This window comes from Penicillium maclennaniae (assembly GCF_028827695.1).
Source record: "Penicillium maclennaniae strain IBT 15551 chromosome Unknown utg000003l:1.0-5670915.0:1.0-5674809.0, whole genome shotgun sequence".
Taxonomy (NCBI): domain Eukaryota; kingdom Fungi; phylum Ascomycota; class Eurotiomycetes; order Eurotiales; family Aspergillaceae; genus Penicillium; species Penicillium maclennaniae.
Window position 1 is genome coordinate 452,063 of NW_026623215.1, and position 26,074 is coordinate 478,136.

At 50.3% G+C, this 26,074-nt stretch overlaps 9 protein-coding genes across 9 annotated transcripts; 5 read left to right on the forward strand and 4 right to left on the reverse strand.

Annotated features, from left to right (window-relative positions):
- Nucleotides 1-486: 486 nt before the first annotated feature.
- Nucleotides 487-1,122, forward strand: N7477_002257 (tubulin-binding prefolding complex subunit GIM3; the record flags this gene model as incomplete). The annotated part of the gene is made up of 4 exons (XM_056963920.1): nucleotides 487-504; nucleotides 607-741; nucleotides 813-880; nucleotides 930-1,122. The coding sequence occupies 4 exons, from the start codon at nucleotides 487-489 to the stop codon at nucleotides 1,120-1,122; spliced, it is 414 nt and encodes a 137-aa protein (XP_056823873.1).
- Nucleotides 1,123-1,940: 818 nt separating this feature from the next.
- On the reverse strand, nucleotides 1,941-3,910 carry N7477_002258 (Hsp70 family protein; the record flags this gene model as incomplete). The annotated part of the gene is made up of 3 exons (XM_056963921.1): nucleotides 1,941-2,579; nucleotides 2,630-3,562; nucleotides 3,620-3,910. 3 exons carry the CDS (start codon nucleotides 3,908-3,910, stop codon nucleotides 1,941-1,943), a joined length of 1,863 nt encoding a protein of 620 aa, XP_056823874.1.
- Nucleotides 3,911-4,826: 916 nt separating this feature from the next.
- On the reverse strand, nucleotides 4,827-6,156 carry N7477_002259 (carnosine N-methyltransferase family protein; the record flags this gene model as incomplete). Its single annotated transcript, XM_056963922.1, has 2 exons — nucleotides 4,827-5,946; nucleotides 6,041-6,156. The coding sequence occupies 2 exons, from the start codon at nucleotides 6,154-6,156 to the stop codon at nucleotides 4,827-4,829; spliced, it is 1,236 nt and encodes a 411-aa protein (XP_056823875.1).
- A 254-nt stretch (nucleotides 6,157-6,410) lies between these two features.
- N7477_002260 (proteasome assembly chaperone 4 family protein) lies at nucleotides 6,411-7,225 on the forward strand (the record flags this gene model as incomplete). The annotated part of the gene is made up of 2 exons (XM_056963923.1): nucleotides 6,411-6,635; nucleotides 6,995-7,225. The coding sequence occupies 2 exons, from the start codon at nucleotides 6,411-6,413 to the stop codon at nucleotides 7,223-7,225; spliced, it is 456 nt and encodes a 151-aa protein (XP_056823876.1).
- A 731-nt stretch (nucleotides 7,226-7,956) lies between these two features.
- Nucleotides 7,957-9,494, forward strand: erg13A (putative hydroxymethylglutaryl-CoA synthase; the record flags this gene model as incomplete). The annotated part of the gene is made up of 5 exons (XM_056963924.1): nucleotides 7,957-8,010; nucleotides 8,066-8,168; nucleotides 8,252-9,228; nucleotides 9,282-9,305; nucleotides 9,357-9,494. The coding sequence occupies 5 exons, from the start codon at nucleotides 7,957-7,959 to the stop codon at nucleotides 9,492-9,494; spliced, it is 1,296 nt and encodes a 431-aa protein (XP_056823877.1).
- Nucleotides 9,495-13,047: 3,553 nt separating this feature from the next.
- On the forward strand, nucleotides 13,048-15,461 carry N7477_002262 (transcription factor domain-containing protein; the record flags this gene model as incomplete). Its single annotated transcript, XM_056963925.1, has 4 exons — nucleotides 13,048-14,339; nucleotides 14,392-14,564; nucleotides 14,710-14,850; nucleotides 14,995-15,461. 4 exons carry the CDS (start codon nucleotides 13,048-13,050, stop codon nucleotides 15,459-15,461), a joined length of 2,073 nt encoding a protein of 690 aa, XP_056823878.1.
- A 709-nt stretch (nucleotides 15,462-16,170) lies between these two features.
- Nucleotides 16,171-17,045, reverse strand: N7477_002263 (putative isochorismatase family hydrolase; the record flags this gene model as incomplete). Its single annotated transcript, XM_056963926.1, has 4 exons — nucleotides 16,171-16,261; nucleotides 16,309-16,528; nucleotides 16,585-16,897; nucleotides 16,956-17,045. 4 exons carry the CDS (start codon nucleotides 17,043-17,045, stop codon nucleotides 16,171-16,173), a joined length of 714 nt encoding a protein of 237 aa, XP_056823879.1.
- Nucleotides 17,046-20,498: 3,453 nt separating this feature from the next.
- On the forward strand, nucleotides 20,499-21,789 carry N7477_002264 (uncharacterized protein; the record flags this gene model as incomplete). Its single annotated transcript, XM_056963927.1, has 4 exons — nucleotides 20,499-20,600; nucleotides 20,669-21,098; nucleotides 21,166-21,689; nucleotides 21,742-21,789. 4 exons carry the CDS (start codon nucleotides 20,499-20,501, stop codon nucleotides 21,787-21,789), a joined length of 1,104 nt encoding a protein of 367 aa, XP_056823880.1.
- Nucleotides 21,790-22,187: 398 nt separating this feature from the next.
- Nucleotides 22,188-23,364, reverse strand: N7477_002265 (heme-dependent oxidative N-demethylase family protein; the record flags this gene model as incomplete). The annotated part of the gene is made up of 3 exons (XM_056963928.1): nucleotides 22,188-22,572; nucleotides 22,631-22,753; nucleotides 22,808-23,364. Coding segments are annotated over 3 exons (1,065 nt in total), but the record flags the coding sequence as incomplete, so codon positions are not given.
- Nucleotides 23,365-26,074: the final 2,710 nt, after the last annotated feature.

The window sequence follows — 26,074 nt, forward strand, 5'->3', positions numbered from 1 at the left end:
GACGTGTACCGCCAGCTTGAGGATGATGTCACCCGATCCTAACATTGGCGTTGTGCCCCCAAACTGGCTCTAGCTGCTTTGGGGCAATTTTTCATACTATTTCTACATATGGAACAAGAGCTTTTCGGAAGGTGGAAATCATTCTCAAGGATCTCTTGCAGGGCCTTCTACATGGCATGCATTACTTGGTCTTCAATCGTGGCTTGTAAAGTGGTTGTCAGTAAGCAGGGTAAGGAAATATCTCGTCAAAAGTCCGTAAAGAGCATTCTCTTGGTTTCTATCAAGCTATTGAATCATGCCGGTATCGACATAGTTCATATTAAGGTCTTGAAGTACAGTAAATCCATGTGAAGAAAAGCCGGAGATCGCAGCCCACCAAAACCGCTTGCGCACGGACCATCTACCTCAAATCAGCAAATCCGCAAAGCAACATCTGTCGAGAGGCTCACCTCTATTCATCAATTCAGTCCTTACCCATCCGTCAACATGATGAACGCACGCATGGTAAGTCTGGCTCCGGACTGACCAGGGGAGACTGGACAAGCCTGCGTCCATCCCACCAGGCAAGATATCAAAAAGAGGGGAACAACACTGACACATGTGCAGCTCTCCAAAGATGACGAGGGGATGGGAGGCAGCGAGGAGAATGAGGTCCGCCGTGAGGACCAGGAGAAGATTAACCGCTTTAGTCGGTTGCATCAGCGCGAGAACGTGCTAGAGGAGCAATTGAAGGCCAAGCAGGTAAGTTCCCCCCCACGGCGGCATTGAGGATTATCATCCATGTCGACGTTCAGAACTGACAATATCTATAGAAGGATAAGGAGGACCTCGAAGAAGTTTCTATGGAGCTTGAACTTGCCGATGAAGATGAGCTCGTTCCGTAAGTCTCTTTTCCAACACCGATCAATCACACGCTCATCTATCAACAGCTACAAGATCGGTGACTCCTTCTTTCAGCTCCCGCTCGCAGATGCTCAGGCCATGCTCTCTGCCTCCACAGAGCAGATTGATCAAGATGTGTCGAAGCTGGAGGAGTCGATTGGCGAGCTGCGCGACGAGTTGCAGCAGCTCAAGGTTTCCCTGTATGCGCGATTCGGACGAAGCATCAACCTGGAGACCTAATTGATGTCCGTGGCCTCGCTTTGCTCTCAAAATCATTATGAAATCGATCAAGAACGTGGTATGATTGGGGAAGTCTATGAATGAAATGCCCGGATAGACCTGAGCCCACCAAAATAATCAATCAAGAACCTTCTCAAAGGATTGTCAATGTCCCTATTATTGGACTTCAGGAGGTGAAAATAAAGTAAACAGAAATTTAAAAACCCCCACATTGACCTTTCCTTGAACATTGCGGCCCTGTGGGACATTCCAAATATTCCCCGAGGCTCAAATTTATTTCTATGCGCAACCTCATGATATTGGGATTTCCTCGTACGATAATCATGTCAACTGACCAAGGACGGAATAGCTGAAGGAGCCATACATGCTGGCACTACTTGACGTACACAGACCATATCAGACTTCAAATTGGAAAAGCCACAGCTCAGTTCATTCAAGTCAATAAACAAGGAAAGAGGTATCTAAGAGGATCAGAGAAAAGAAAACAAGAAATGTAAGACATCAATGGATGTCATCATCGGAAACACGCTGTGACAGGTATGTAGGGAAAGGAAAGCATTCAAGACGAGACATCAAAATCACGCCGATTCTCCAGTGCAGTGCGGTCCATTCATATATACCAAAAACGCAGAGGTTCGCATTTCGGCCGGGCCAGAATGCAAGTACAAAAGTGCAAATTGCAGACCGTGACTTTCTCGTTCTTAACGTCATTGGAAAAGAGAATGTATGTACGGCGAAGCCTGCATGTCTCATCTCTTCGTAGTTGGTTGCTTTTTTTTTCGTTGCTTTTGAACAAGGTTCACATTCGAGAATCTCGTTCATCGGAACTTCGCCCGGCAGCGACCCATGATCTCATTCTGGCAGACTAGTTCAGCGCTGAATTCACTGCCGTCGAGGGTGAGGTAGATGTCAAAGTAAACGCGGTAGAAGACACCCTGCGGTGTGTCCATGCGCTCGAAGTCGGTCTCGAGGTTCTTGCGAGAGAGATCTGAAGTGAGGGTGACGACTTCCTTGATGCGTGGATCTTTCGTGTATTCAGGGCACACATCTTCGTCACAGGCATATAACACGTCCTCGTACATGAGGGTAGCGCCGGGGGCCACTTGGCGGAAGAAGCTGACTTTGACAGGCTCGCCGATCTTCACACGCTCGCCCTTCTGGACGAAAATCTGGCGTGTGTACTTGCAGCGGTCTCGACCGTCAAGACTGGGTACTCGGTATTGTTCGGGGTGGTATCCCTCCTTGAATGGCTGCAGAGTGGCCATCAAATAGTGTCGACGGGCGACACGGTGAGTAATGACCCGCTCGGTGATACCTGCTGTGACTGCACCCTTAACAATGGCGGCGACAGAGTCCATGGGACGGACGACCTTGGTTTGATATTGGGGAGGGACGTGGAGCTTGATCTGTTGGAAGAGATACTCTGAGGCACCGAAACCACCGACGACCAGAACGTTCTAGCATGGATGTTAGCGTCACTTCGAACAAGCTAAAAGAGCGATCTTACCTGGAGCATGCGGTTCTGTGCTTGGATGGCGATGATCTGGTTGCGCACCAGCTCCAGGATACGGTTCACTACAGGCTCGAAGCACTGAAGAATCTCCTCGTTGGTGAAAGTCATGTAACCCTCCTCGATGCCCGCATCGGGGAAGTCAGCCTCGATGCCGACATCGACGGCCCATTTCTGCCCGTTGTTACGGAAGTCTGCCTTGATGCGATTTTCGAAATCCATGATACATTTGGCGTAAACCTTGCCTGCCGTTCGGGAGCCGTCGGGAAGCTTCATCTTGCGAATCTTAGCGCGCAGGATATTGCTAAAGTTCCGATTGAGCGCGGTTGAACCACAGGAGTCACCGGATCCAGCAGTACACTCCATCACACTGAATGGCTGCTCCTCCTCGACCTCGTAAGCGATCAAATCCACTGTACCGCCACCACAATCCACGATCAGAATGGCGTCTCCAATTTTCAGGTTCAAAAGTCCTGTCTTGGCACAGAAAAGAGCAGCTGCCTCGGGTTCAGAGACAAGGGTCAGACGGTTGTCATTCTCATCGCGCAAGAAGCCGGCTTGGATAGCAGCAGCGCGAGTGGCAGCTTTTCCAGCATCGTTCCAAATGGCCGGCACGGTGAGATAGTAGCGGATGTTGCGCTCCTCGCGAGTAAATACCTCACCTAGTGTCTTCTGCAGTTGCGCGCGCATTGCCTGGCGCAATTTGAAGAGATAGTCGGCAGCCACATCTATCTCTGACTTGCCCGGAGGAAGCGGGGGAAGGTTGATGGGATCGATGTAGGTATTCCCAGAGAGCATCAATTGCAGCTTGAACCACTCCACCTTTTGTACGCCATGTTTCGGGTATCCGGTAGGCGCGAGCGCATCGGCGATATCTGGACCCCAGCCCACCACTTTTTGGTACTGATCGTAGTAGAGAACGGTGGGGATCTAGAAGAAGGTGGTGATTAGAGACCCCGGATTCCTTATCTGTGAGATAGCGCTCACCTTTTGTTTCGTATGGGTTCCAGCCCCGGGCCATTCCGTGATGATGTCTTCCCGGGCCTCGTTGTTGGTCGCAAAGGCAAAGGCGACACCGGAAAAGGTCGTTCCGAAGTCAATACCGACGATGAGCTGGGCTTTGTTGCGATTCGCGCCCTCGACCTCGACGGCGGGATTCCGGTACTGGGGTTGAGGCTGCGGTTGCATGCCGGGAGGGACAGGCATGTGTTGTTGAGGTTGCATGCCGTATCCCGGAGGAGGGTTCCCGGGCTGCTGCATGCCATGGACGTATTGCATGTTGGGGTTGGTATTGATGGGGGCGGGGTGCTGGGTAAGGGAGTGATGCGGGTTGGGGGGCCATGGGACTCGTCGGAGGGTTAGCTCCAGCAGATGAATAACTCGGTGGTCGGCCTAACTGTTGTGTCTGCGGTGTTTTCGGTGCTTGCGGCTGATGGCTATTCACGGACAAACTAGTCGTGGACGAGCTGCGATTCGAGGGCGGCGAAGTGTGGGAGGTGGTGGGCGAGGCGCTGGGAGGGGGAATGACGGTACTGGGAGCGGGGGACGGTACTTTCGGCTTTTCACGTCTGCTGAAAGGGAGCTTGAATCGCGAGGAGCTCATGAGGTCCATATGCGGCGAGCGCCGGGAGATTTAAATTGGAAGAAAAGAAGGGAGAGAGGAGGGGGGGGAAAGGGAGACAAGGCTGAATACGAGACAAGACGGTGTGGAGCAAGGAAAATCGGTGCCTGTCAGCTCGGGTAAGCCTTGCGGTACAAGAAAGATTGAGATGAGATAGTGGAATAGTTCGAATGGAAAGAAGAAAAGGGGAAAGAGGGGATCGAAGATCCAGTTGAGGCTGACGATGTAAAGGGTTTAGTTTATAGTCAAGACGCTGAAGGGGGAGTCAGGGCGGAGAGATCATGATGATCCTGGGATGAACCTTCTCTACAACTGAGATTTCACTGACCTACAGTGTCGAGTACAGGCAACCGAGCTAGATATCGGGAAGTAGAACCTCGAATCGTCAATGTTTAAATGTTTGAATGTTTTCTTTGTTAGAGCCATGGAACGCGACGTTGCTGAACCGCCGATTCGCTTTGTTTCCCCATTTTCGGCCCCCAACCACGCTGTCTAAGGGCACAAGATATCTTGGACTCGGTATTCTGGGGATGAATTGGGGGCCTTTCGCCTTTCGCCTTTCGCCTTCGGCCTTCAGGCTCCAACCACTTTCATCTTCCGTGCCACCCAATGCGATGGCTGGTAAATGTTCTGAAGCATGCTATCGCCGTCCTGGATGTAGCCGCACGGCCGCCGATCGTCAGACCGCGCCTCAATCTTGAAGCCCATGCGTTCGATCAGGGTCAACACTTCCTCCTCTGTTAACTCCACATTGCCTGGTTCCCCAATTCCTGTAGTTTCCCCATCGGCGTCTCTGCGGGGATGACTATCCTCGAAATGCCACAATAGAGGTCCCACATTGATCCACAGCCCGTCCTCCTTGAGACAATGGTGAATCGCCTCAATATAACGAATCAAGTTGGGTGCGGTATCGATGAAAAAAACTGTCGCCACGGCATCAAAGGTCTGCCGATTGCTGGGCTCATTGTACACGACCACAAAGTCACCTGTCGACATTGACATCGATCCAACAGGCCGGTTGGCTTGCATCGCCTCTCCAATAGCGGTGGCCGGATGCACATCCGGGATTTGAACGCTCCGCAATTGCTGTCCCCGAGATTTGAGATTAGAGAAGTGCAACGCGAAGGGGTGGAGCTTGTGGCTCTGCGGGCCTTCGGTGTGGTTCAGTATCCAGCTGCTGGCCAATAACTGGTGGTACGAGATCTCATTGCCTTCAGCTGCAAATCCCGACAGGCAGATGTCAAACACTAAGCGGCCCAGCCCTGCGCCTGGAACGAGCACTTTAATCTCTTCGCCGGCATCCCGTCGAGCCTGAAATTCGGTGCGGAGGTCTTGGAGTACGGGTTCGTAGCATACTTCTCGCTCGACGCGTCCCTCGGCACTCCAGTCTCGATAAAACTGGCGGATCGTCGAGTGCGCCTTATTGACGTCGGATGAAGTGGCTGTTCCATGCCAATTCTGTGTCGGATCCTCTTTGTCAGGAGTTGCAGAGAGACCGAAAGACTCCAGGCCTACGTCCAGGATCTTGTCTGCGAGCTCAGCGTTGGCATCGATCGCATCATCTACCTTGTTAAAGTTATCCAAGATAGAGAATGGCGGCTCAGATAGCATCTGCCAGTGTTCTGACGGGAGAGAGTAAAAGGCTTGTCGACGGCGATGAGTAGTGTTCTGGTGCGCCGTGCGACGATATTGCCTGGAGACAGTCAGCCCCTAATCAAAGCTCAACGAAAGTAATGTCGATTCATTGGGCTGTTTTGCCGGGTATAAACAATCTACTTAACACTCACCGGAAAGAGTCAAAAGCAGCAAACAGTACCCTTCGCTCATCGGGGTCAGCGAATGGGTCGAAATCGCCCTGCCAGCTGCGCTCGTCCTCATTCTGGGAAGATTGTGAGTCCGTCATGACTAGAGTACGAGGAGCTATGTATCTCTCAGGTTTGGATACATGAGCTCTGCTGAGTCAGTGGAGAGCGCAGATCCAAGATGAGTTGTGCGGTGCGGGCAAAGTTGAGGTGGGATTGGTGGAGCCGTTGTTTGCCGCACCGCGGGGACTTGAATCTTCAACATCATTTCGCCCTGAGCTTCACTGCGCGCAACACCCATATCGACACTTGAGATAATCCATCAACTAGCTCGACTCTCCCGGCCCAATCAATCATGGCAACAACTGCGGGCCCGGAAGTGCCTCAGACGGAGCGAGTGACTCCCGATTTCAAACCGCAGCAGCTCTCATTTCCCCTGCCCAGAGCTTTACATACAACGGGACATGTGCACTTAACCTTCTTGGATCATTGCATTATGGCATTCTTGACCACGTCCACTCCTGGTGACTCGGCTGGGACTGTCAAGCCTCTGGGGAGCTTTGTTTATGCCATGCCGGATGTAAGTTTCGACCTTGGTTGATTGCACCGCTCAGCCTTTCTGTCTGTCCATTGGGTCCAGATAGCCAGGCTATCCCTGATGCTTGATTCGTAAGAAAAATTCATGTATTCATGATCTCTTTATTCACACCTGCAGATTAGAGTGTTCGGCACTCTAAGTGTGCTTGGCCTTTATGCCCGTGGATCCCCCGATCATTGTCCCTTTCTGTATATTGCCTTACACATCCTCCCTCCGCAGCCCATGTTACTTCAAGCGATACGAACCATGTACTACTTCTGATACCAGCCCTCTATCTCCGCTTGAACCTATACCCTTTGATCTACAACCACGTCATGAAACATTACCTAACTCTTCTCCAGCGGACATCATCAAACTCGACAATAGCCACCACTATCTACACATCTGCATCAAGCATTGAGTACACGACACGGGTGGCTAAAATTGTTGCTCGACGGACCAAGAAGCCTGTCTACGTCGGGTGCAGCATTGACCCTAATGCACACGGCATGTCAGTCGAGGAGGAAATGGAGGGATTGAGAAAGATTGTGGAAGTTATCGTGGAGAAGTATGAGGCGCAGCGGAAGCAGTGATCAGCTGTAATACCTCTGGAGGAGATGTTTTGGAAGACAGATGCATGTGGCTGGATGATGGCGTTGGTAGGGAGTTGTGGCGGGTTATTCAAAACTGCTATTCTCGTTTCTAATTTGATATATTTGACTTACCGGAAATTCCCTTCCCAGGTCTTGGAGTTTTTCTGGATTGTGTGAATACCCATGAAGACGGTAGTCATTTACATGCACGCTCTTGAGATACGCTGTCTTCAGCTCAGCGGGCCACCCCACGGACAAGGTCAAAACCGCAATCGGAATTCAACTAACACACATAATTCATTCCCTCGATAGTGGCCTTCTTTCGGCTCGGAATTCGGAATCTATTGTACGCCCAACACCGAAAGTTCCTGGAATGAAGCAGGATCCAATCTACAGTGTATATCCACGAATGCTGGCCCCGACCCTCCGATCAGGCAACGACGATGTCACTCTGTGTGTCGTTGTTACATACCGGTCGAGCGGAACTTGCCTATTCCTGTTGCTAATCTCGCTCGTGAGTTGGGGGCAGGAGCATGTCGATATAGTATTGGCTATGGAGATGATCTTGGAGAGTTAGGCCCACAGGGGTGGACAATTTTGGGACTGAGTTGGAAACATGGAGAATCACTCTTTTGTGGGAAGGCAATGTATGAAGGAGGCTTCGCACCAGGAAGGCTCTCAGTTGATTATTGTCCGAGTTCATACCCTCAAACTTGGAAACGACAGCAGATATGCCTCCCCAAAACGTGGGCATCAAAGCCATTGAAATCTACGTTCCCAGCCGAGTATGGCCATCCAATCCAAAGCTCTTCTTCCGAAGCAAATTAACACTGCTGCCAGTATGTTGCTCAATCCGACCTGGAGAAGTTCCTCGGTGCCAGTACTGGAAAGTACACCATCGGGCTAGGACAGACGAACATGAGCTTCTGTGACGATCGTGAGGGTACGCATCGCCTATAAACTTGTACTTTCATCAACAAGTCATACACTCTACTTCTCAGAACTTAATACTAACCTCCAGACTAGATGTCTACTCCCTCGCCCTAACAACCGTCTCTTCCCTCCTCCAAAAGTACACCATCGACCCAAATACCATCGGCCGCCTAGAAGTAGGCACAGAATCAATGCTTGATAAAGCCAAATCCTGCAAATCGGTGCTGATGCAATTGTTTCCTACGAACCCCGACATTGAAGGCGCAGACACCTACAACGCCTGCTACGGTGGCACAAACGCCCTTTTCAACGCCGTGCACTGGATCGAGTCATCTTCCTGGGACGGTCGCGACGCTATAGTTGTCATGTCCGATATAGCTCTCTACAACACGCCCGCTGCACGGCCTACGGGCGGTGCCGGGTGCATAGCCATGCTAATTGGTGCCGAGGCACCAATTTTGTTAGAGTCAGTGCGGGCATCCTTTATGCGGCATGCCTATGATTTCTATAAGCCTGATTTCAAGACTGAATATCCCCTTGTTGATGGACACTACTCGTCTAGATGTTATTTGCAGGCGCTCGATGGGTGTTACCGGCGGTATCGGGAAAAGAAAGGTGCGCGTGAGAAGAGTCCTGATAGGACTGTATTGGATATACCGTTGGATGAGTTTGACTATTTTGTGTTTCATGCGCCAAATTGCAAGCTTGTTTCTAAGTCTTATGCGCGGTTGATGTATAATGATTTTGTGGCAGATAACGAGAATCCTCTCTTCAGGGAGGATAATGTGCCCATTGCGATTCGGGAACAAACTCATGAAGGGTCTCTCGATGACAAGATTCTTGAGAAATGCTTCATTAAATTATCTCAGCAGAGATTTGACCAGCGCGTACAGCCAAGTCTGACTGTCCCGACCATGTGCGGAAACATGTACACCGCTGGTGTATATTCGGGGTTAGTCAGCTTGCTCAGCAACACGCCCAGCGAGAGCCTCATGAACAGCCGTGTGGGAGTATTCAGCTTTGGAAGTGGATTGGCGAGCACGCTGTTCAGCTTGCGAGTTGTTGGTGACGTTAGTGGCATCGCGGCTAAGATCGACTTGAGCGGTTGGCAGGCCGGCACCAGGTTTCCCCCGAATTCTACGATGAGGTGAGCCACAAGCTGATGTGAGATGTGGGAATTCCAGCTAATCAAACTCAGATGTGCCGTGTCCGCGAAAAAGCCTATCAGCAGAAGAATTACACTCCTACTGGGAGCATTGAAGCTCTTGCGTCTGGAACCTACTACCTTTCTTTTGTGGACGAGAAATTCCGACGAACCTATGCAGTTCGAGAGTAATCAGCTGCAGATCAACATTGGTATTGAGAATGCAAAGATGGACCAGAAATATTCTTCCAAATTCATGACACCAAGGGGCCATTGCCCGGATTCGGATTGGATGGGTTGGTGATCCGGTGCACCATGAATAACGCCCTCAGAAAGTCGACGTTGATTTCAGGCCACCAATATCAATGGAAACCACCGATTTCAACACACGCGCCAGTCCATCAATATAGAAAATAAATTACATTCGCTTAACTGGCGTAACCTGCTAAGTCCGATCTAGACGTCATCGATCAAGCCAAGCAACCGTTGAATCTGAGACTCCCGCGATTTAGCACACGGAGTGCTCCGGTCTCAGATAGACGGGTGGCAGGTCTCAGAACTGGCAGCGCAGAACAAATCGGAAAGCCTCGGTTGCTGGTCGGAATCGTTTCATCTGCTCGGATCGCTGTCCCGCTGTGGGGCGCAAAAATAGACTCGACCGCAGACACAAAAAGTGCGCAATAGGATTCCGCTGCTCGCTGGGTTTGCTGGTTTTTGTCGGCTTCGCCTACGGTTACAAACTGTCTTTGTTGCTATCTATGATCTCCCCTAGACTCATTGTCCTCGTGAGGCTAATTCTAAAAGTGGGGGGGGCTCATGGTCGATGGTCAGCTAGTACCAAGTAGCAATCGGTGGGCGCGACTACGTGTCATAGGTAGACTTGCTAGTGATTGGCGTCGCTGAGCAAAAGCCACACCAAGACTGGTGGACTTGGTTGATTGTGCGCTTCCTGACGACTGGGCGGCATGGCGACTCCGAATGTTGGTAGATATTTGGTTCAACGACCTGCGCGACAACACTGCGTGATCTTGTCATAAGCGCCTGGCAGGCAAATGGCAAGAACTGACGGCTCGGCCGAACTATCCACTTCTTAGAAGAGGCGCTGCCCGGTGCACAGTGCACCAACGCGACCCAGCGTAGCCCCTAATGATTGCGGGTCAAGGCTCTACCCGAGATCGAGATACGACGCTTGAGCGTGCTTTACTTGGCAGCAGCAATAGGAGGCTGGGGCTGGAAATGGACCAATCGGCAACGACGCATACAATCAATATGCGAACTACGGTTTCATGTAGGGCGTTGAACTTGGTAAGTCGAAGGGTTGTACCTGGAGAATTTCAATACATCTTGTCAGATACCCGAAGTGTGCCAGCTGCAAGCGTACGGGGAAAATGATACGGCGAGGGTTTGTTGGTTGATCTGCGCGCCAAGTGTCACGGGTCAGACATCGCAGGACGTTCCGGAGGTTATGAGTGAAGGGTGAAAGAGGGCGTGGGCCGAGGATACCGGAGAAGTAGCCTAACGGGGGCGGAGGAGGAGGACTACTGCAGTACTGTCCGTGCTTATTCTCTCTGCCGCTGCTGTCGACACTAGAAGTCCTGTGACCTCTGACCTGTGACTTCTAATTCAGGTCCCGGTATATGTATGCCAAGCATATGAGATTTCATGATGAGTACTGGTTCTGGAGGAATTATCCGACCCCTGGGTATTCCGGCGCGCAAGCCCTTGCTACGGTACTTGACTCCCTAACATATGTGGAGCCCGCTCAGCTTCAACTCGTGCAGTGAGTCTCGTGGAGCGCACGGACTCAAGCCTTCTCCTGACCTGACTCTCGAGATAAAGTTGAGACATAGCCCGGGCAGAGGACGGATGAAACTCGGACTGAGAAAAAGCAATTGGGGAAGGGGCTTGGGACAGGTACGAATGCAAATTGCGGACACAGACCACAAAGAGACTTGACCTCGAGTTCTAGGTGATTGGGGGCTATCAGACGCGTGGACAGACTCCGGCGGACAGAAAAGAGCAAAGATTGGCCGTCCAATGAAGACGGTTGCCACCAAGGTTCCACTGTCCGGGTCAGTATCCGGCCTGGGTTTCCATGTGGTCCGGTGCATGCTTTCCGAGTCGATCATCGGGGCTTGGGATCAAATTAGGGCCAAGGGAGGGTTTCGTTAAGCGGCACGGCGGGCGCCGAGATCTTCATCCCACATACCGCGTCGTACGTACGTCCCAGGTGTAAGGGGGGGAGCCACTTGCTGGCCCATGCCGCGTTCACTCGCGTTGAGCTTTCCCTCTTGATCTTATGGAGACTTGCCCTGGACAGAGCATCATCTTCCCCAAAAAGCCCCAGTGAGCCTAGTAGATCAAGGAGTTGAAATGGCTAGGGTGATCGCATGCCAACCACTGAAGCCACTGAAGCCATGAAAGTAGCCAAGCATTGAAATTTGAAACCTGGAACTTGGAAAGTGGAAAGTGGAAAGTGGAATTGAGTCCAGTTGAGGGTTCTCGCCCAGTTCCCTTTTGCCGATCGTCCCCTGCGGACGATCTAAGACCTCCTGTCACGGCCTTTAAAGGGAGTGTGCTCCCAAACCAAGTGGAGCACCGCTCCCTCTGCCGACTCCATTTAGGGTAACCTTTGGTACCGCTTCTCCGGATCGAGAAAGACGCAACGGACAAGGTTCACCGAATACCAGGCTTCCCGACGGTGGGCCCGTGTGGACGTCGGGCGCTCAACTCCAGCTGCCGCGACTGGCTCATCCAAATAAGCCAAGCACCTTCTCGACTGCTTCAGGCATCCATCGACACGGTCTCTTGCCGATCTCGGGATTGCTGGGCTAGAGGTCTGAACCCCAAATGAGGGTGACCTTCAGTGGAGAGAGGACGAGGAAGATGATAGCTTCAGCCTCGTCACCGAGGGTCAGAGTCGAGGAAGGCAATCGATAGAAACTAAACTAGATGGTCGGGCTAGACCCGCCCGAAGCGCAGGTGTCATGTCGGCTGAAGATTCCTAAATCCAGCCTGGTCGTCCTCGTTCTCCGCGATCTCTGGGTCGTCAATACGGGACCCTGATGGAGCCCTTGGGAACGGTGATCCCAATACCATCTCATTTTCGTCGTCGATCTGGTTCGGCGCATCTTTTATTTTTCCCTTCTTCTCCCTCTCCTTTTTCACGGCACTTGCGATCTGTGTTCTTCTCAACCCATCTGCATCTGCAATCCCGTCGATCGTCTTCACGAAGTTCTTGGGTTCTTGGAGTCAATCATCTTTCTAATTCGCCGCTTTCTTGTCCCAACCTCGGCATTTGCATCTCCACGATTCCGATTTGACTTGACTTGCGTCTGTTGGCGTGGCTTGACCCGTGGTCGTTCTTAACCTTTTTGCTCTTATTTTCTTTTTTTTCTTTTTTAATTTGTTTGTTCTCGATTATTCTCCCCGTCTGTCTTCCACCCGCCAATCCCGTCTTGAATAGCCCTCTCTATTGCATCGACGATGGCTTCATTGGACCAGGCCCGCGAGTGACCAGCTCAATCTGGTGTGGTACCTGAAAATTCAAGTGATCGAATGCGCTCGAGTGCGCTGTGGCGATAGTGCCTAATCTCGTCTGTTCATCGATTATATGACTAGGCTGATCGTTTCGCGGCTTTCGTGACCTTGAAACCATATTCATCACCCCCTCTTCTGGGGCGATTTCTTTTGGGTGTTTCTGCTTCAGGGGGTGGATCCTGTGGATGGAGTACTTTGTTCCAAAATGCAGCCATCTCACTTTCGCCCGGGAATTCCCACGAGTAGCTCTGTCGAGCTTCCTCCGGTGCAGTCGGTGACGTCGGGCGCGTTCCTTCCCGCTGGGTCTTTGCTTTCCGCCCCGCCGAGTAGACCTGACAGCGGAATGCGCATGTCCCATCTACTTCAGCCGATGCCCCAAGGGCCGCATCAAATACCACCGGGTCCTTCTACATCCCCCTTTGGTCATTTCTACGAGTCGGCGTCTGGGTCGCCTGCGGAGAGTGGCCTGCCTGATGCCTCGCTAGGATCGGCCCCAGGACCCTCGCTTTACCAGACCAGCCCGGTCGGACACGGCCACGGGCCGAGTTCTTTGCAGCAGCAGAAAAGAGCCTATCGTCAGCGTAGAAAGGATCCGAGTTGCGACGCCTGTCGCGAGCGCAAAGTGAAATGCGACGCCTCCGACGAGACCAGCTGCACCGAATGCAGCAACCGGAAGGTCCGGTGCCAATTCACCAAGGAGACAAATCGGCGCATGTCTTCGATTAAGCAGGTTCAGGATCTGGAGAAGCAGCTCGCACACGTGAAATCGCAGCTGCACCATGCGCGCTCAGGTATGATGCGCCCAGACCATATGATGGACATGGATGAGACTGGCTCCCTGCCAGGCGTCAAGCTTCCCGATATTGACTATAAGCCTTCGCGACGACCCAGGGCACCTGTTTTCCAGGAATTATCTGAGGTGCGGACTAATCTCCGTCAGCACGGTCGCGGCATTTTGAAAGTACCTACGCCATACCAACAACATGGATGGCGATCAATCGTCACCGGTGATGCGCCGGCGCTGCCACCAAAAGACGTTGCTGATCATTTACTTGGCCAGTACTATAACTGTATTCACTCAATATTACCAGTCTTGCATTGGCCTTCTTTCACGACAGAGTACGAAGAGACTTATCGAAAAGGTTCGTTATTGGGTGTGTCCCGCGAATGGGCTGCAGTGCTGTTCGGAGTCTTTGCATGTGGTACTGCCCACACAACGGAGCCCGATTGGGAGGAAAAGGGGAAAGAGTTCGTGCGTCTGTCTTCTGGGATTATAGACGTCTGGCAAGACAACTTCAACCTCAACCGAGCACGCGCCGCTTTGCTTGTCAGCATCTTTCTGTATGAGGTGAATTCAAGATCAGCGAGTTGGGTGTGGATTGGATCTGCGGTGCGTGTGGCTCAAGAAATTGGACTTCACATTGACCTTGGGCCATGGCCACCGGTTGAAGGCGAGATGCGAAAGCGTCTATGGTGGGGCTTATACACTTGGGACAGGTTAGTGCAATCACCCTTGGTACTAACACTGCTCATGCTTACACATCTGCAGGTTACTTGCTCTGGAGATGGGCAAACCTGTCTTGATAAATGATCAGGACTGCGATATCGACCTTCCCTGCCCAGTGGACGACCAATACCTTGCTGAAGACGGCAAACTTCCAGATGGTCAAGACCAACAAACCACCCCGATGCTCGCCACGATTCATGTCGTCCGTTCAATCGGTCAACTTACTCGAACCCTTCGATCCACCTCCATCAGCCCTGCAACCCTTGAAACCTTTGAACGCCACTTCAACACATGCCTCGGCACCTTCCCAGTCGATCTTCTTCCAAAGGGCGACCAAAGCCTGAGACCCTCGCTCTTTAGCGCCCATCATCTACCTCCAAAACGCCCGTCTTCTTCTCCACCGCCACAACATCTCCCCCTACTGTTCCAGCGCCGATCGATCCGCGGCGCGCGACCTCTGTGCTTTAACGGCAGTTGACACTGCAAACATCCTGTCCCGCTGTATGCGTGACCGCCACAGCGCAGGAGACTGGCGACCACTGTTCGCTTCCTGCGCTGGTACACTCCTCTGCACACACATTTGGCGCTGCGCATTATTCCTCTTATACCGACAAGAATATACCGCTGCTCTAATTTGTATCCAAGCGAGCGCAACCGTTGGTGATACCCGCTCAGTCAATGCAGCTTGCGGAAGGTACATAGCATTCTTTCTCCGGACCCTCATCGTCCGGGCTCGTCAAGGCGAACCCCTAAACATAGAGAACGATGAGGAGATGATCGCCTACGTCTCCGGAGATATGCAAGGGACTACCGATGGCAGCTGGGTTTGGCAAGGTAGTGAGACCGGCTCAGACCTAGAAGCCATGTCTTCAATGAAGACGACTCCTGTTCCACAAGAACCGGAGGCGGAGTGGGAAGGCTGGGAATGGATTGAGAAGACGATACAGTACCTTCTCAGTGAAAAACAACAGAGGACATATGAGCGTTGGGATGTGCCAATAGACTCCAAACATGATTCTAGCATGCTCAACCCTGATGCTGCGGGGTCCGACCCGACGGAGCGTCGATCGAGCTCAGCACATTCTCGCATGACTATCGCTAGTATCATATGATTACATCTAGTTCGAAGTTCTTGCCCATTGTCGCGGCCATGTTTTCATCGTGACACGACCTAGCGTGCCACGTCATCACATCTACCCTGCTTCGGGTGAAAACCATTCAAGTCGAATTGTTTCGACCCCGGTCGAACAGACTGCTACACTCTGTTCGGACCTCGCAGAGGGCGCCCGTGCCACTCCGAGAACCATTTCCAACACCCAACTATTACCTCCATGTGAATACTCTTATTCTTTGCACATATTGCAAATTCAAATTTCATTCAAAGCTCTCCTCAGCGAGTCTGCGTATTAGAACCATCGGCCCTTGAGGTGCCTCGCAAAATCAAAAAGCAATACCTACCACAGCCATGTACTGGAGTTGAACTCGTGCGCTATGATTATCTAATCTACTATTCTTCAGTCTGGTCTCATCTGAAAGGAATGTGTCTTTCAAGACCACTAGGTACACGCGATGCCCTCAACATGCTATGCTGACACCCTCAGAAGCGCAACAGTATACTTGGACCTTATTTCGAGGTATTTCTTTCCATTTCAAAGATGTAGAATGTTTCATTGACCAGGATAAAGCTACATCTTTACAGCACCACCAGCATCATACCAATACTCCGTGCCCCACCACTTCTTGGACCTTCATACCATATCTCTCATCCACCCTCCTCCCCCACCGAGTTGACTATTTGAATCAAATGATCCTTGCAGCAGCTTAGATGAGAAGCTTCTCAACGGGGAACAAGGTGCCATTCTCAATAGCACCAGCATGGTGACGAGCAACCAATCCATAAGCAAATTGGTATCTGAAAGCATTAGCAAATCTCATTTCCAAATCAGTAAGAGCACTTACTTATCCAGGAAAGGCAGCAGCTGGTCCAGACCAGGAGTATTTCTCCAATCGCGCATCAGATCACAGACGATCCCAAACAATCCCATCAGAGTAACACCCGCCCTCTCCATTCTCCGATTCGCCTCATCAGCAAGCCTCTCATTGAAAGTTCCACTAGCATCAGTATTCGCAAAGACCTCGTATCCCTCATCGATAAGCGAAAGAGCCAGGAATGCAGTGCCTATTTCGTCAGCACATTTATTCTATCCAGACGCCACGGATCATAGAACGACTTACAAACTTCAGTCACGATGCCGCCAATGATAAGCTGCTTTTTGCCCGTTGCGCGGACCGCGGCTCGGAAATCGGCATTATCCCATGCATTGACCTCGCCCTGACGGTGGACGAAGGTTGCATTGGGGTGCATCTCCACGATTTCCTTGAGCAGGAGACCGTTGGGTCCGACGTCGGAGGAGCTGGTCAGGACAGTCGGCAGGTCGAACACCTTTCCGATGGCGGCGTGGCCGAGCATGTTGTTGCGGAAGTCGTTGGTACCGAAGTCGCGGACTAGGGAAGCTAGACCGACTTGGTGGTCAATGACGAGGAGGGCCTGGTTGTGTTAGCCTTGCTATTTTCTTTTTGGTAGAGGCTGCGATGAATGGACTAACCGCGTTGTCTTTGTCCAGTCTGTTCCATGCTTGCACGGGCAGAGAGATTGCCAGCAGGACCGCGGCTTGGATTGCTCTGGAGATGAACATTGTGGAAAGAATTGAACAGTTGTGATTGTCTTTAAAATTTTGAAATTGTTCCTGGATGATTGATGAAAAGCTTCGGGAATGCTCTCCTCTTTATACCTAGTCTGACAATAGCACTATGCCATCTTGGCTCTATAGATGCATCGGTGAGTCTTACAAAGTGTTTGCTAAGTTCTTGCTAAGGTATGAGTGATTTACCCCCGGGCTGCTTACTCTCGGCGTTGCCGTGATGCTATATTTTGATCACTGGATTTCTTGGCTCGCAGAAACGTGAATATGGAAATGCGAACTATCACATATCTGGGAAGGTTATGGCAACTTCGAGTCTCTCACCACTTCCTCGGGAGAATCGACATGATAGGTAGAATTTTCCAAAACTTGATACGGAGTTATTATGAGACTTTTTTTTTGATGGGAATCAAATGTATCTTTCTAGCGATTCAGTTACCAATTCATCGGTGGCAGGTCTATGTTTGAGGGTATTCTTCATACTGTTCGATCTTATTGCTCAAGATCAAGTACATTCACAGGACTCAAGAGGCGACAAAACGATTGGGAATAACTTTTTCGATGTGACCTTGATGGCACCTCATGGTCCTCCAAGACCCGAAGGTCAGCGCCCGAGTTGATGTCGTAGCTCTGACGGATAGAATTGCCCCCCAATTTCAGAAAGCACGAGCGCCACCGAATACGATATGCATGAGATGAGTGTTGATAAGCGTCACTTAATCATTTGTCTGGCATGCGCCACGAACGTCGGCACCTGCATGATTTGCAGCTAGCTTCTTTAGTGTCTGACAAAATACAGACTAAGTGATCCGTCAGCCTGCATGACAGCCCGAACCCTGAGCACCCTGAGCTAAATTTGGTGCTCATCGGCATCCACATCTTGTCTATCTCGGCTAATACTCTAAATTTCTCAAGCGAAAAAATTGAACTGTCTGGAATCTGGGACCCTGATTTGGTCATTGCTGAAGTCACCTTCAAAGCGCCAAGTGTAAGATGAGATCTTTCCGACCCATTCACCGCTACACGCCAAGAGTTACCAGAACGCACTAACTCTCGTCTTTGTCAGCTATTCAGGAATGGCGGATATAGCGGGAATAGATTGGTGTAATTTTATGTTGTGGATGCTGTTCTGCTTAGTGTCGCAAAGGGTTGTGTGGATGCTTGCTGTGGCTTCGGCGTACAGGTGTCTGAATTTTCCCTGCGGTCAATGTGAATATATTTCGTGTACCCTTGATCGTGGAGTGCTATTTTTGTAACCGCTAAGAGAATTGGTGAGCTTCTCTCTGTTGCTGGAGCTATGATGGCGTTCGCTGTCTTTCCGATGTGCAACGCGTCAATATATTTTCGGGACAAACCGGGAACGAGGTGGACTCTGAACACAGGCATATACAAACGGAGGTACGGAGAGACCATAGGCATCACACATATAAAAGTCTGATATGTCTTGAACACTAATTAACATATGAGGCGACCATTGAAGTTGCCACATTGTGACATGATGACATAGTTATAGCAGAGCTCCTCTAGCCTCGAAAGGGATCTTTCATAGCTATCATTTTGAGCTGCATGGCAACTTTTGGAAATGATTGAGAGAGGAATGGAAAATCACGCTTTAAGTGTTGGGTTTCCGCATCAAAGACGGACTGAACCTAAAGTCCTACTAACAATAGGTCAGATCTAGACCAAGTGTTACCCCGAAAGATCGCAGAGAGTATGTACAATTTTGTTGGCACAATATTGAACATTCATAATGAATTCCGCTTTTGAAAGCTTTCAATAATCATGGCGGCATAGCGTAGCGATGAACCGTCGATCAAGGAGCGTCGATATCGGATGGCCAACTTTCTTTGCCACCATGTCATGTTCTCTCGGCCATGAGATAACAATTTAGAATACGAAATGGAGCATGATGCCCTCGATACGAACTTATCGAGAACACGAAGATTTGAAGACGAGGTGAATCAGCAGTCAACGTTAATCACTCAATTTGTAGATTTAAGTTTGAATGGAGTCTGATGTATAGAGGCAACAATATGATATCATGGTGACCGACCACCATAAAATGCCGTTGCTGGGTCTTAGATACTTTCAATCCCTTTTTGCCTCTCTATCTGAATGCATAGTGCTTTTGCAACCCTCTGAATAATTGCCGAAAAACTTTGAGATGCCATTGCACACGGTGAGTCGCGTGCCTCTCAATCAACAAAACACGAGTAACTCATCTGATCAATACCCAAGTTCACTCTGAGAGAGGGCGCCAGCGAATCGGATGTCGATAGGTTGGTCATTGCGCTCATTCGAGAAGACGAAAAATTGACATTAGCCAGACTAAAGTCCCTTATCAGATCCGTCGGCGGACATATCACTTGTGAAGAGAAGAATGAGATACAGTCAGTAAAATTCTTACTTTGACAAGATCAAGATTGACAGTCAGAACAGATGCAGCGTAAGCGATTGCTTCCGCCTCAATCTGATCAGGAAGCACACAGGAGCGGAAACAATCGCAGATCATCCCTAAAACGCCGATTATCGATACGGAGAAGCCAAGACTATGGAAATGAGGACACATTGTGATGCACATTGTGAACTGGGATCGTGAACTTCTTGAAACCAGCCGTGATACTAAATGATCGGCCACACAGAACCATCTCGAGACACCAGTGAAGTGTATGATCAACATAGTCGTATTTGTAGAATCAGAATGACACACGAAGGTCTCTTATGAATGTGATTTGCCTCCTATGGACCTGTATTCGCTTCGTACTTCTGGTAAAGTAGCCTTGTGCAATTCTCATAATTACCCTTTCCCCTCAATCTACGCCACCCTCGGCCGTGAGTCTTGATGTGATCGCTCAGCATGCAGACTGCTACTGTCAAACTCCTCAAACTATACATCATAACGAGTCAAAGTTCTGCTAAAGTCTACTAGCCATAACGATATCTTTGGGCCTTTCTGGCCATCTTACTGCTTCTCGAGTACGTAAAAAGAACCTGCTATTGATGGTATAGTTGTTCAGGGGCTATAGTCACTTGATAGACCTCGTGGTCCTTGGGCATGTCGAAAGTATCAAAGATAAGCTGACTCTTCTGGGCCATTACTTGATGAACTACTTCTCGGGCTGACACCGATGCAGAAGACGGCGGAACGGCTAATCCGACCGACTAGATAGAGAAGCATGGCCAAAAGATCAGATGATTGTGGGAGACCGACTTGTGTTTCAACATTTGACACTGTACAATAGCATAGCGGACACGAAATACACGTGAAATGACGAGCAATTGAAGTCGCGCGGCCCACCCGTTGAAGATTTGGACCTCGGCTCTTTCCGCATTTAATCCAGGAGACCGCCGCCATCCGGAGCTTCGTGGGCCCAACGCTGTTTCAACGTTCGGACACCTTCTTTTGTCTTTGCAATTGATTACCTTTTGAAAGTAATTCTTGCCAGGATGGCCAAGCGTGTGACTCTTTTAGATCCCCCTCCGCGGGATCATTCCAAGGCGCTGATCGAGAATGTCCTTGACCTGACTCCCGTCGTGGACCTCGGCCCCGTACGACTACCCCTTTCGCTTGCGCCATACTTGCACATTAGTTACTGACCGGCGATCTGATTTCGTAGGATGTCTTCACCAACACACGGCCCTTATGGCACCCGCCAGGTGCTCGTGGCATCTATGGTGGCGCTGCGATCGCGCAGTCCTTATCAGCCGCCATGCGAACAGTCCCCGCCGATTTCGCCGTCCACAGCATGCACTGCTACTTCGTCCTTGCCGGTGACTCAGAGATACCCATTCTATACCATGTCGAGCGAGTGCGTGACGGCCGCAGCTTCGTAACCCGTACCGTGCAGGCGCGACAGCGGGGCCGCCCAATTTTTACCACCACCCTGAGCTTCAGCCGCGTCGGAAGCGGCGGCGAGAAGACGCTCGATCATGCGACGACCAAGCCCGAGGTACCACTTCCAGATGAGGTGGAGCCGGGTACTATTCGAGCTTTGAGCAACGCGGGCGGTGGCCCATTCGAATCGAGAAAGGCGGGCATTGTGAACCGTACGTGTAAATCGCTCTGCCAAACCATGATATCTAGCCGTATATGCAGCGAGCTGATGAATCACAGGAAGTTCTTCAAACCCCGAAGACAAAAAAGTGCGACGCTATGTTCGTGCGCGTGGGCCGATCTCCGAAGAAGGTGGCTTCCAAGCACATCTGTCCGCACTCGCCTACGTTACAGACAGCTATTTTATTGGTACAGTCGCCCGTGTTCACGACATGCCCCGATTCTCTTCCCCGGCAGAACTGCAGAAACTCCTGAAAGCGCTCAAGAACCCCTCCGATTTGGACGACGAGGATATCGCCAAGGCGTTGCAAGAGTTGAAGGAGGAAGAAGCGGCCGATCTGCGCCGCCAGCTAGAGGGCGCTTTGAATGATGCCAACAATTTCAAGCCCAAAGAAGACCACAAAGAGGTGGGTATGATGGTGAGCCTCGATCACTCGATCTATTTCCATAACCCGCGATCCTTCCGAGCCGATGAGTGGATGTTGGTGGAGTCGGAGAGTCCATGGGCCGGTGAGGGACGGGGACTGGCTGTTCAGAAGATTTGGTCCAAGGACGGCCTGTTGATCGCCACCTGCACTCAAGAGGTATGTTTCTTTTGGCTTCTATTCACCGAGTGTGCTGACAAGTTCAAACTAGGGCGTTGTGCGGTTAAAGCAGGACAAGCCTCCCTTGGCAAAGATCTAGAGCCCTTCATACCCTTTCCGGACTTTTCTTCTATCTTGGAGATCCTGATATGCCTCTTCATTTCTATCACATATTTTGACCATGACCTATAGACTTTGACCATTGTTCATCTGACTCCATTGGAATATTTTTTTACTAAAAACATGTCTTCAGACCACAAGTAGCATTAACTCAACCAAGTGATTACCAAACGATGAAGCTCACAGCACTGTAATTTTCCCCAATTTGGCTCATCGGTAGTTAACAATTCGATATGATTCTGATACTCAGAATAGCATGATGCATAGCTGAAGAAACAAAGTTTAATAAGATATTCAGACAGCCACCCATTTTTGACAAAGAAAAAACCGCATAGACCACCATTTCCACCACCATCGAAGTCATCACGGAGATTATACCTCCACTTTCTCAACTTGCGTTCTCGATCTATAATATTCCTTCACTTTCGCACCCCACACATTCTTCCCCTTATACTCACCCACACTTTCAGGCCATGTCTCCATCTCTTTGGCCAAATTCTCCAACTCCTGCATAGGAAGCTCGTCGAGAGTCGTCAAGAACGTCTTGACACCGAAGAGAATGGCACCCGTGCGCGGGAGACGGCGAAAAGTCTGCCTTTCGCGGCGAATGATGATTTCATCCGGAGTCGGGTTGAGTAGTTCTTTCTCGCAGAGCGATCCTGGACGGTAAAGAATGTCAAAGAGGTTCTCATTTGGGCTTTTCACCTCAACGAAGTAATTGGATCGCTCCATTGGGGAGTTTGGTGTGAGCCGGGCGAGGAATCTAAGTCAAATTGTGTCAGACATTGTCGCGGTAGGTCCAAGCCTGCAACTTCACTTACTTGCTGACTGAGTTCGCTACTTGTTGATGCCATAATGGTACTGGCTCATGCATCCGGGAAATTGTCCATCCAATCCGCTGGTCCACTGTCCATCCCGTCGGGAAGAGACTTGCGCTGGCAGCCCTGGAGACTTTGTGAGCAGAATGCAAAAAAAATCGATTGCATAGGAGAACCTACAGATAATATTCATTCTCTTCATTCATCATTAGGATGCTCAGATCCTCCATCGTAAGCCGCACCGCCGCCTCCAGGGCGTCAGTAAGGTTTTCATTTGGGGCCGAACCACCAAGTTTGAACTTTTCACCAGTCATTCGATTTTGGATATGTGGGTTGCTGTTGTACAAAGTAGTCTCGAACATGTTGGGAAAGCGTTGAGACAAAAAATTGGATACCTCTTCAAGCGCCTCGTGGCAGGCGTCGACCGATTCGGGGAGACACTGTATTACCTGGTCCCTCTTTTGGCGAAGTAGAGCATCTCGTACGCGATGCTCGTCCATGTAGTTTTTGTCAAGAGTCAACCAGTTCTGGGCATCGAGCTTGCGAATGTCCATCATCACGCGGTATCGTTCTCTACCCTTGATGGGCTGTGGTTTGAGGACAGAGGGAGTCTCTGCGCTTTCATGTTGGTGATTGTGCTTTTGACGACTCCACAGCCAATGTCGAATTTCTTTATGATATCTCACGACCAGAGATAGCAAGACGATAGGAAGTGCCACCAATGTGAAGACTGTCATACTTCCTCCATTCGGCCACTCTGAGAGTCTGTTACAGATAACTTTTTTTGAAATGTTGGCAGGTTGAGCAAAGCAATAACTTTTGGATTTGGATTGCAAAACGCAAAAAAAACAAAAGAAAGCAACGCGGTTGAAAGGCGAAAGGTGAAAGAGATTATAGAAGATCCAAAACGAACAACGGCTGGGGATGCGGCTACATTAAATACATCAGGTCCCGGACAAGTTACCAATTGACTACCATCAGAGACCAGGCATCGGAAAACAAAAAGCTGATCACCAGACGGTCAGGTCAGTGACACTAGCTCCAGTCTAAACTAGATCCTGACCAAGGGACCTAAGCAGCTGCATTCCACATTCCTGATACAGCGAACGGAACTGCCGTGATACGCTCAAGGATTCCCCGCAAAAGTGAAAAAAAAAAATTAAAATTAAAAATTAAAAGCCTAGAGTTCGCCTCCCGGACAGACATGACAGCCACATGATCACTGGGGTATGAAATGGAATTATTAGATTTTTGATTTTTTTTTTTCAGCTTGAGTCATCACTCCGTTATGGCGGGTCGAGGCCTGGCTATGCCGATATGTCTCGGGAGGATTATGGGGGTGGAGTATGGATATGACCGGGTCCGGGACCAGGCTTCCTGTTGCAGGCAAATCGGCGCTTGAAGATGGGCTGTGAGCTGGATGGGCTGACCCAGTCGCTAGGCACGATCTAGGCACAAACGTTTAGCTTTGAACAAACCATCAAGTTCGCGTCTCCTGTCCGTGCGCGACCCCCTCGTGAACCCATGCCGAAAGAAATGATCGGTAAAACATGGGAAACGAACCAGGGAGAAAGGCAACCCGGGAAAGAAGACCAGATACTATTACGGATAGCGGGGATTTGATGCCCGAGCCCAGGGCGAGTCTGGAGTCACCTCAGGGATAGTTTGAATGAGGGCAGCTGCTGACCCCGACTTGGCCAAAGGGATCGCCCAAGCAGGGGCGCAGTTGCAAGGCCGAGCTCGATACGCGATCTAGTTGGTGCACATCACGCCGTCGCCAAGCTAGAGCGTCCATGTGTACTCTGACGTATCAGACAGTGGGATATCTTTTCCTAGTTCTTTTTTTTAGTGGGACCCAGTAGCCTCACTTCCGCCGCCCCAAGACATTGGTACCAGGATGTCATACTGGCTTGGACTCTTGAGACACCCAAAGCCCCGGATTGACGGTAATCAGGCAGAGGTGCAGGTATACATCACCATGAGCACCCTGATCACCTAGGTCCTGGTAATCTCGATGGATCTCTATGGTGAAATTTCATGGTCCGCAAAACCCCCCCGGGCGCGACTCCACAAGCCCCGTCTGCGGCCATCTGGGGTTTCCGCTGCAACCGCTGCCCCTTTCGCGCATGGCGCGCTTGCCGCTCATATCTCGATTTTCTGAAACATTCCCCTGAAGCAAACCCCAGGCCGTTTGTAGAATTCATTTGCCATTGTAATGGATCAATTCTCAAGAGATCTGGGTTTTTTTCAATGGTCGATCCTTTTATTTTATTTTAATTTTTTTTCCCCTGTGGCGCTAAATCCGTCCAAAGCAAAAAAAAAATCCTGTTCTAGGTTTGCTTTTTGGCCGCCCGTTGTACTTTCGCCCAGTGGAAGTAGTGGTTGGCTTAACAAACGACATGGCTATGAAGTCATTTGATCATCCAGATGCAAAGCTGAACCAGGATGTTCCAGTAAGATGGGGCTGATTCATTAGTTAGTGGAACGATGCATGCAAATCCAGTGGTTTCCTCGTCATCGCTAGTGATTGTCTAGCCACCTTGATTTCGTCTTCGACTTGGCCTGAATTATTGAGGACTTTTGCACCGGACCGTCCATCTTTGATCCACATTGTACGGAGGATTTTAGTGGATACTCATGCAAGTCACCTTTGTGGTCGGGAAGTTCATTGTCATCCCCGTCCCGGCACAGGAACCAAGCAGGTTACGCGAGACCAGTGCTCAGACAGTGGGTCACTGATGTCAGATTACGCCTAGTCTGAGGTCTTCTGTGGAGGCTCTCTTTGGCCGCACCTTTTGGCCGCTTCCTTTGGCCGCTCCTTTTGGCCGCTCCTTATCTATTGATATGGCGATCCGGCCAGTCTCGATTCCCTCGCCGAGCCTTGTCGCGTAGGCGTGATTCAACTTGACTCAATTCTCTGTCGATCTATACAAGGTCTGTGCTTGAATTCTTGCATCAGACCCTCTGTCCGGTAGATGACTGGAGAGGGTTTCGAAGCATATTTCTAATAGTCTGTCATTTAGTGGTGGGAGCGTTGCACTAGTCGCCGCATTAGATAAGAATCGGTTTCTGTATGGAAATTGAAGATAAATCTAGATCGAGCACTAGAGGAAACAAGATTGATTGGTTGATCGATGGATTTAAATATGGACCACTGTATTTGTCGTTCCAGTAGACAAATCTTGCGATAGGCGCGTTCGCCGCCGACCTCTACCGCCACCTCCAGACATACCTTTTAAGGACCATTTGTGCCCAAGTTCAATCTCATCCAACAAATATCATCTATTACTTGTGTCGTTACTGAGTAGTAAAAAGCCAATTTCAATGTTCATTTCCCTTCGTCGAAAGCTAGAAGGTGGCGCTTAGCCCACGTCATCCAGACGAGAGCCTTTGGTGTACCCATCCGGACGCGAAGCCTGTCGTATAGCTGGTGCTGCATTTCTTTAG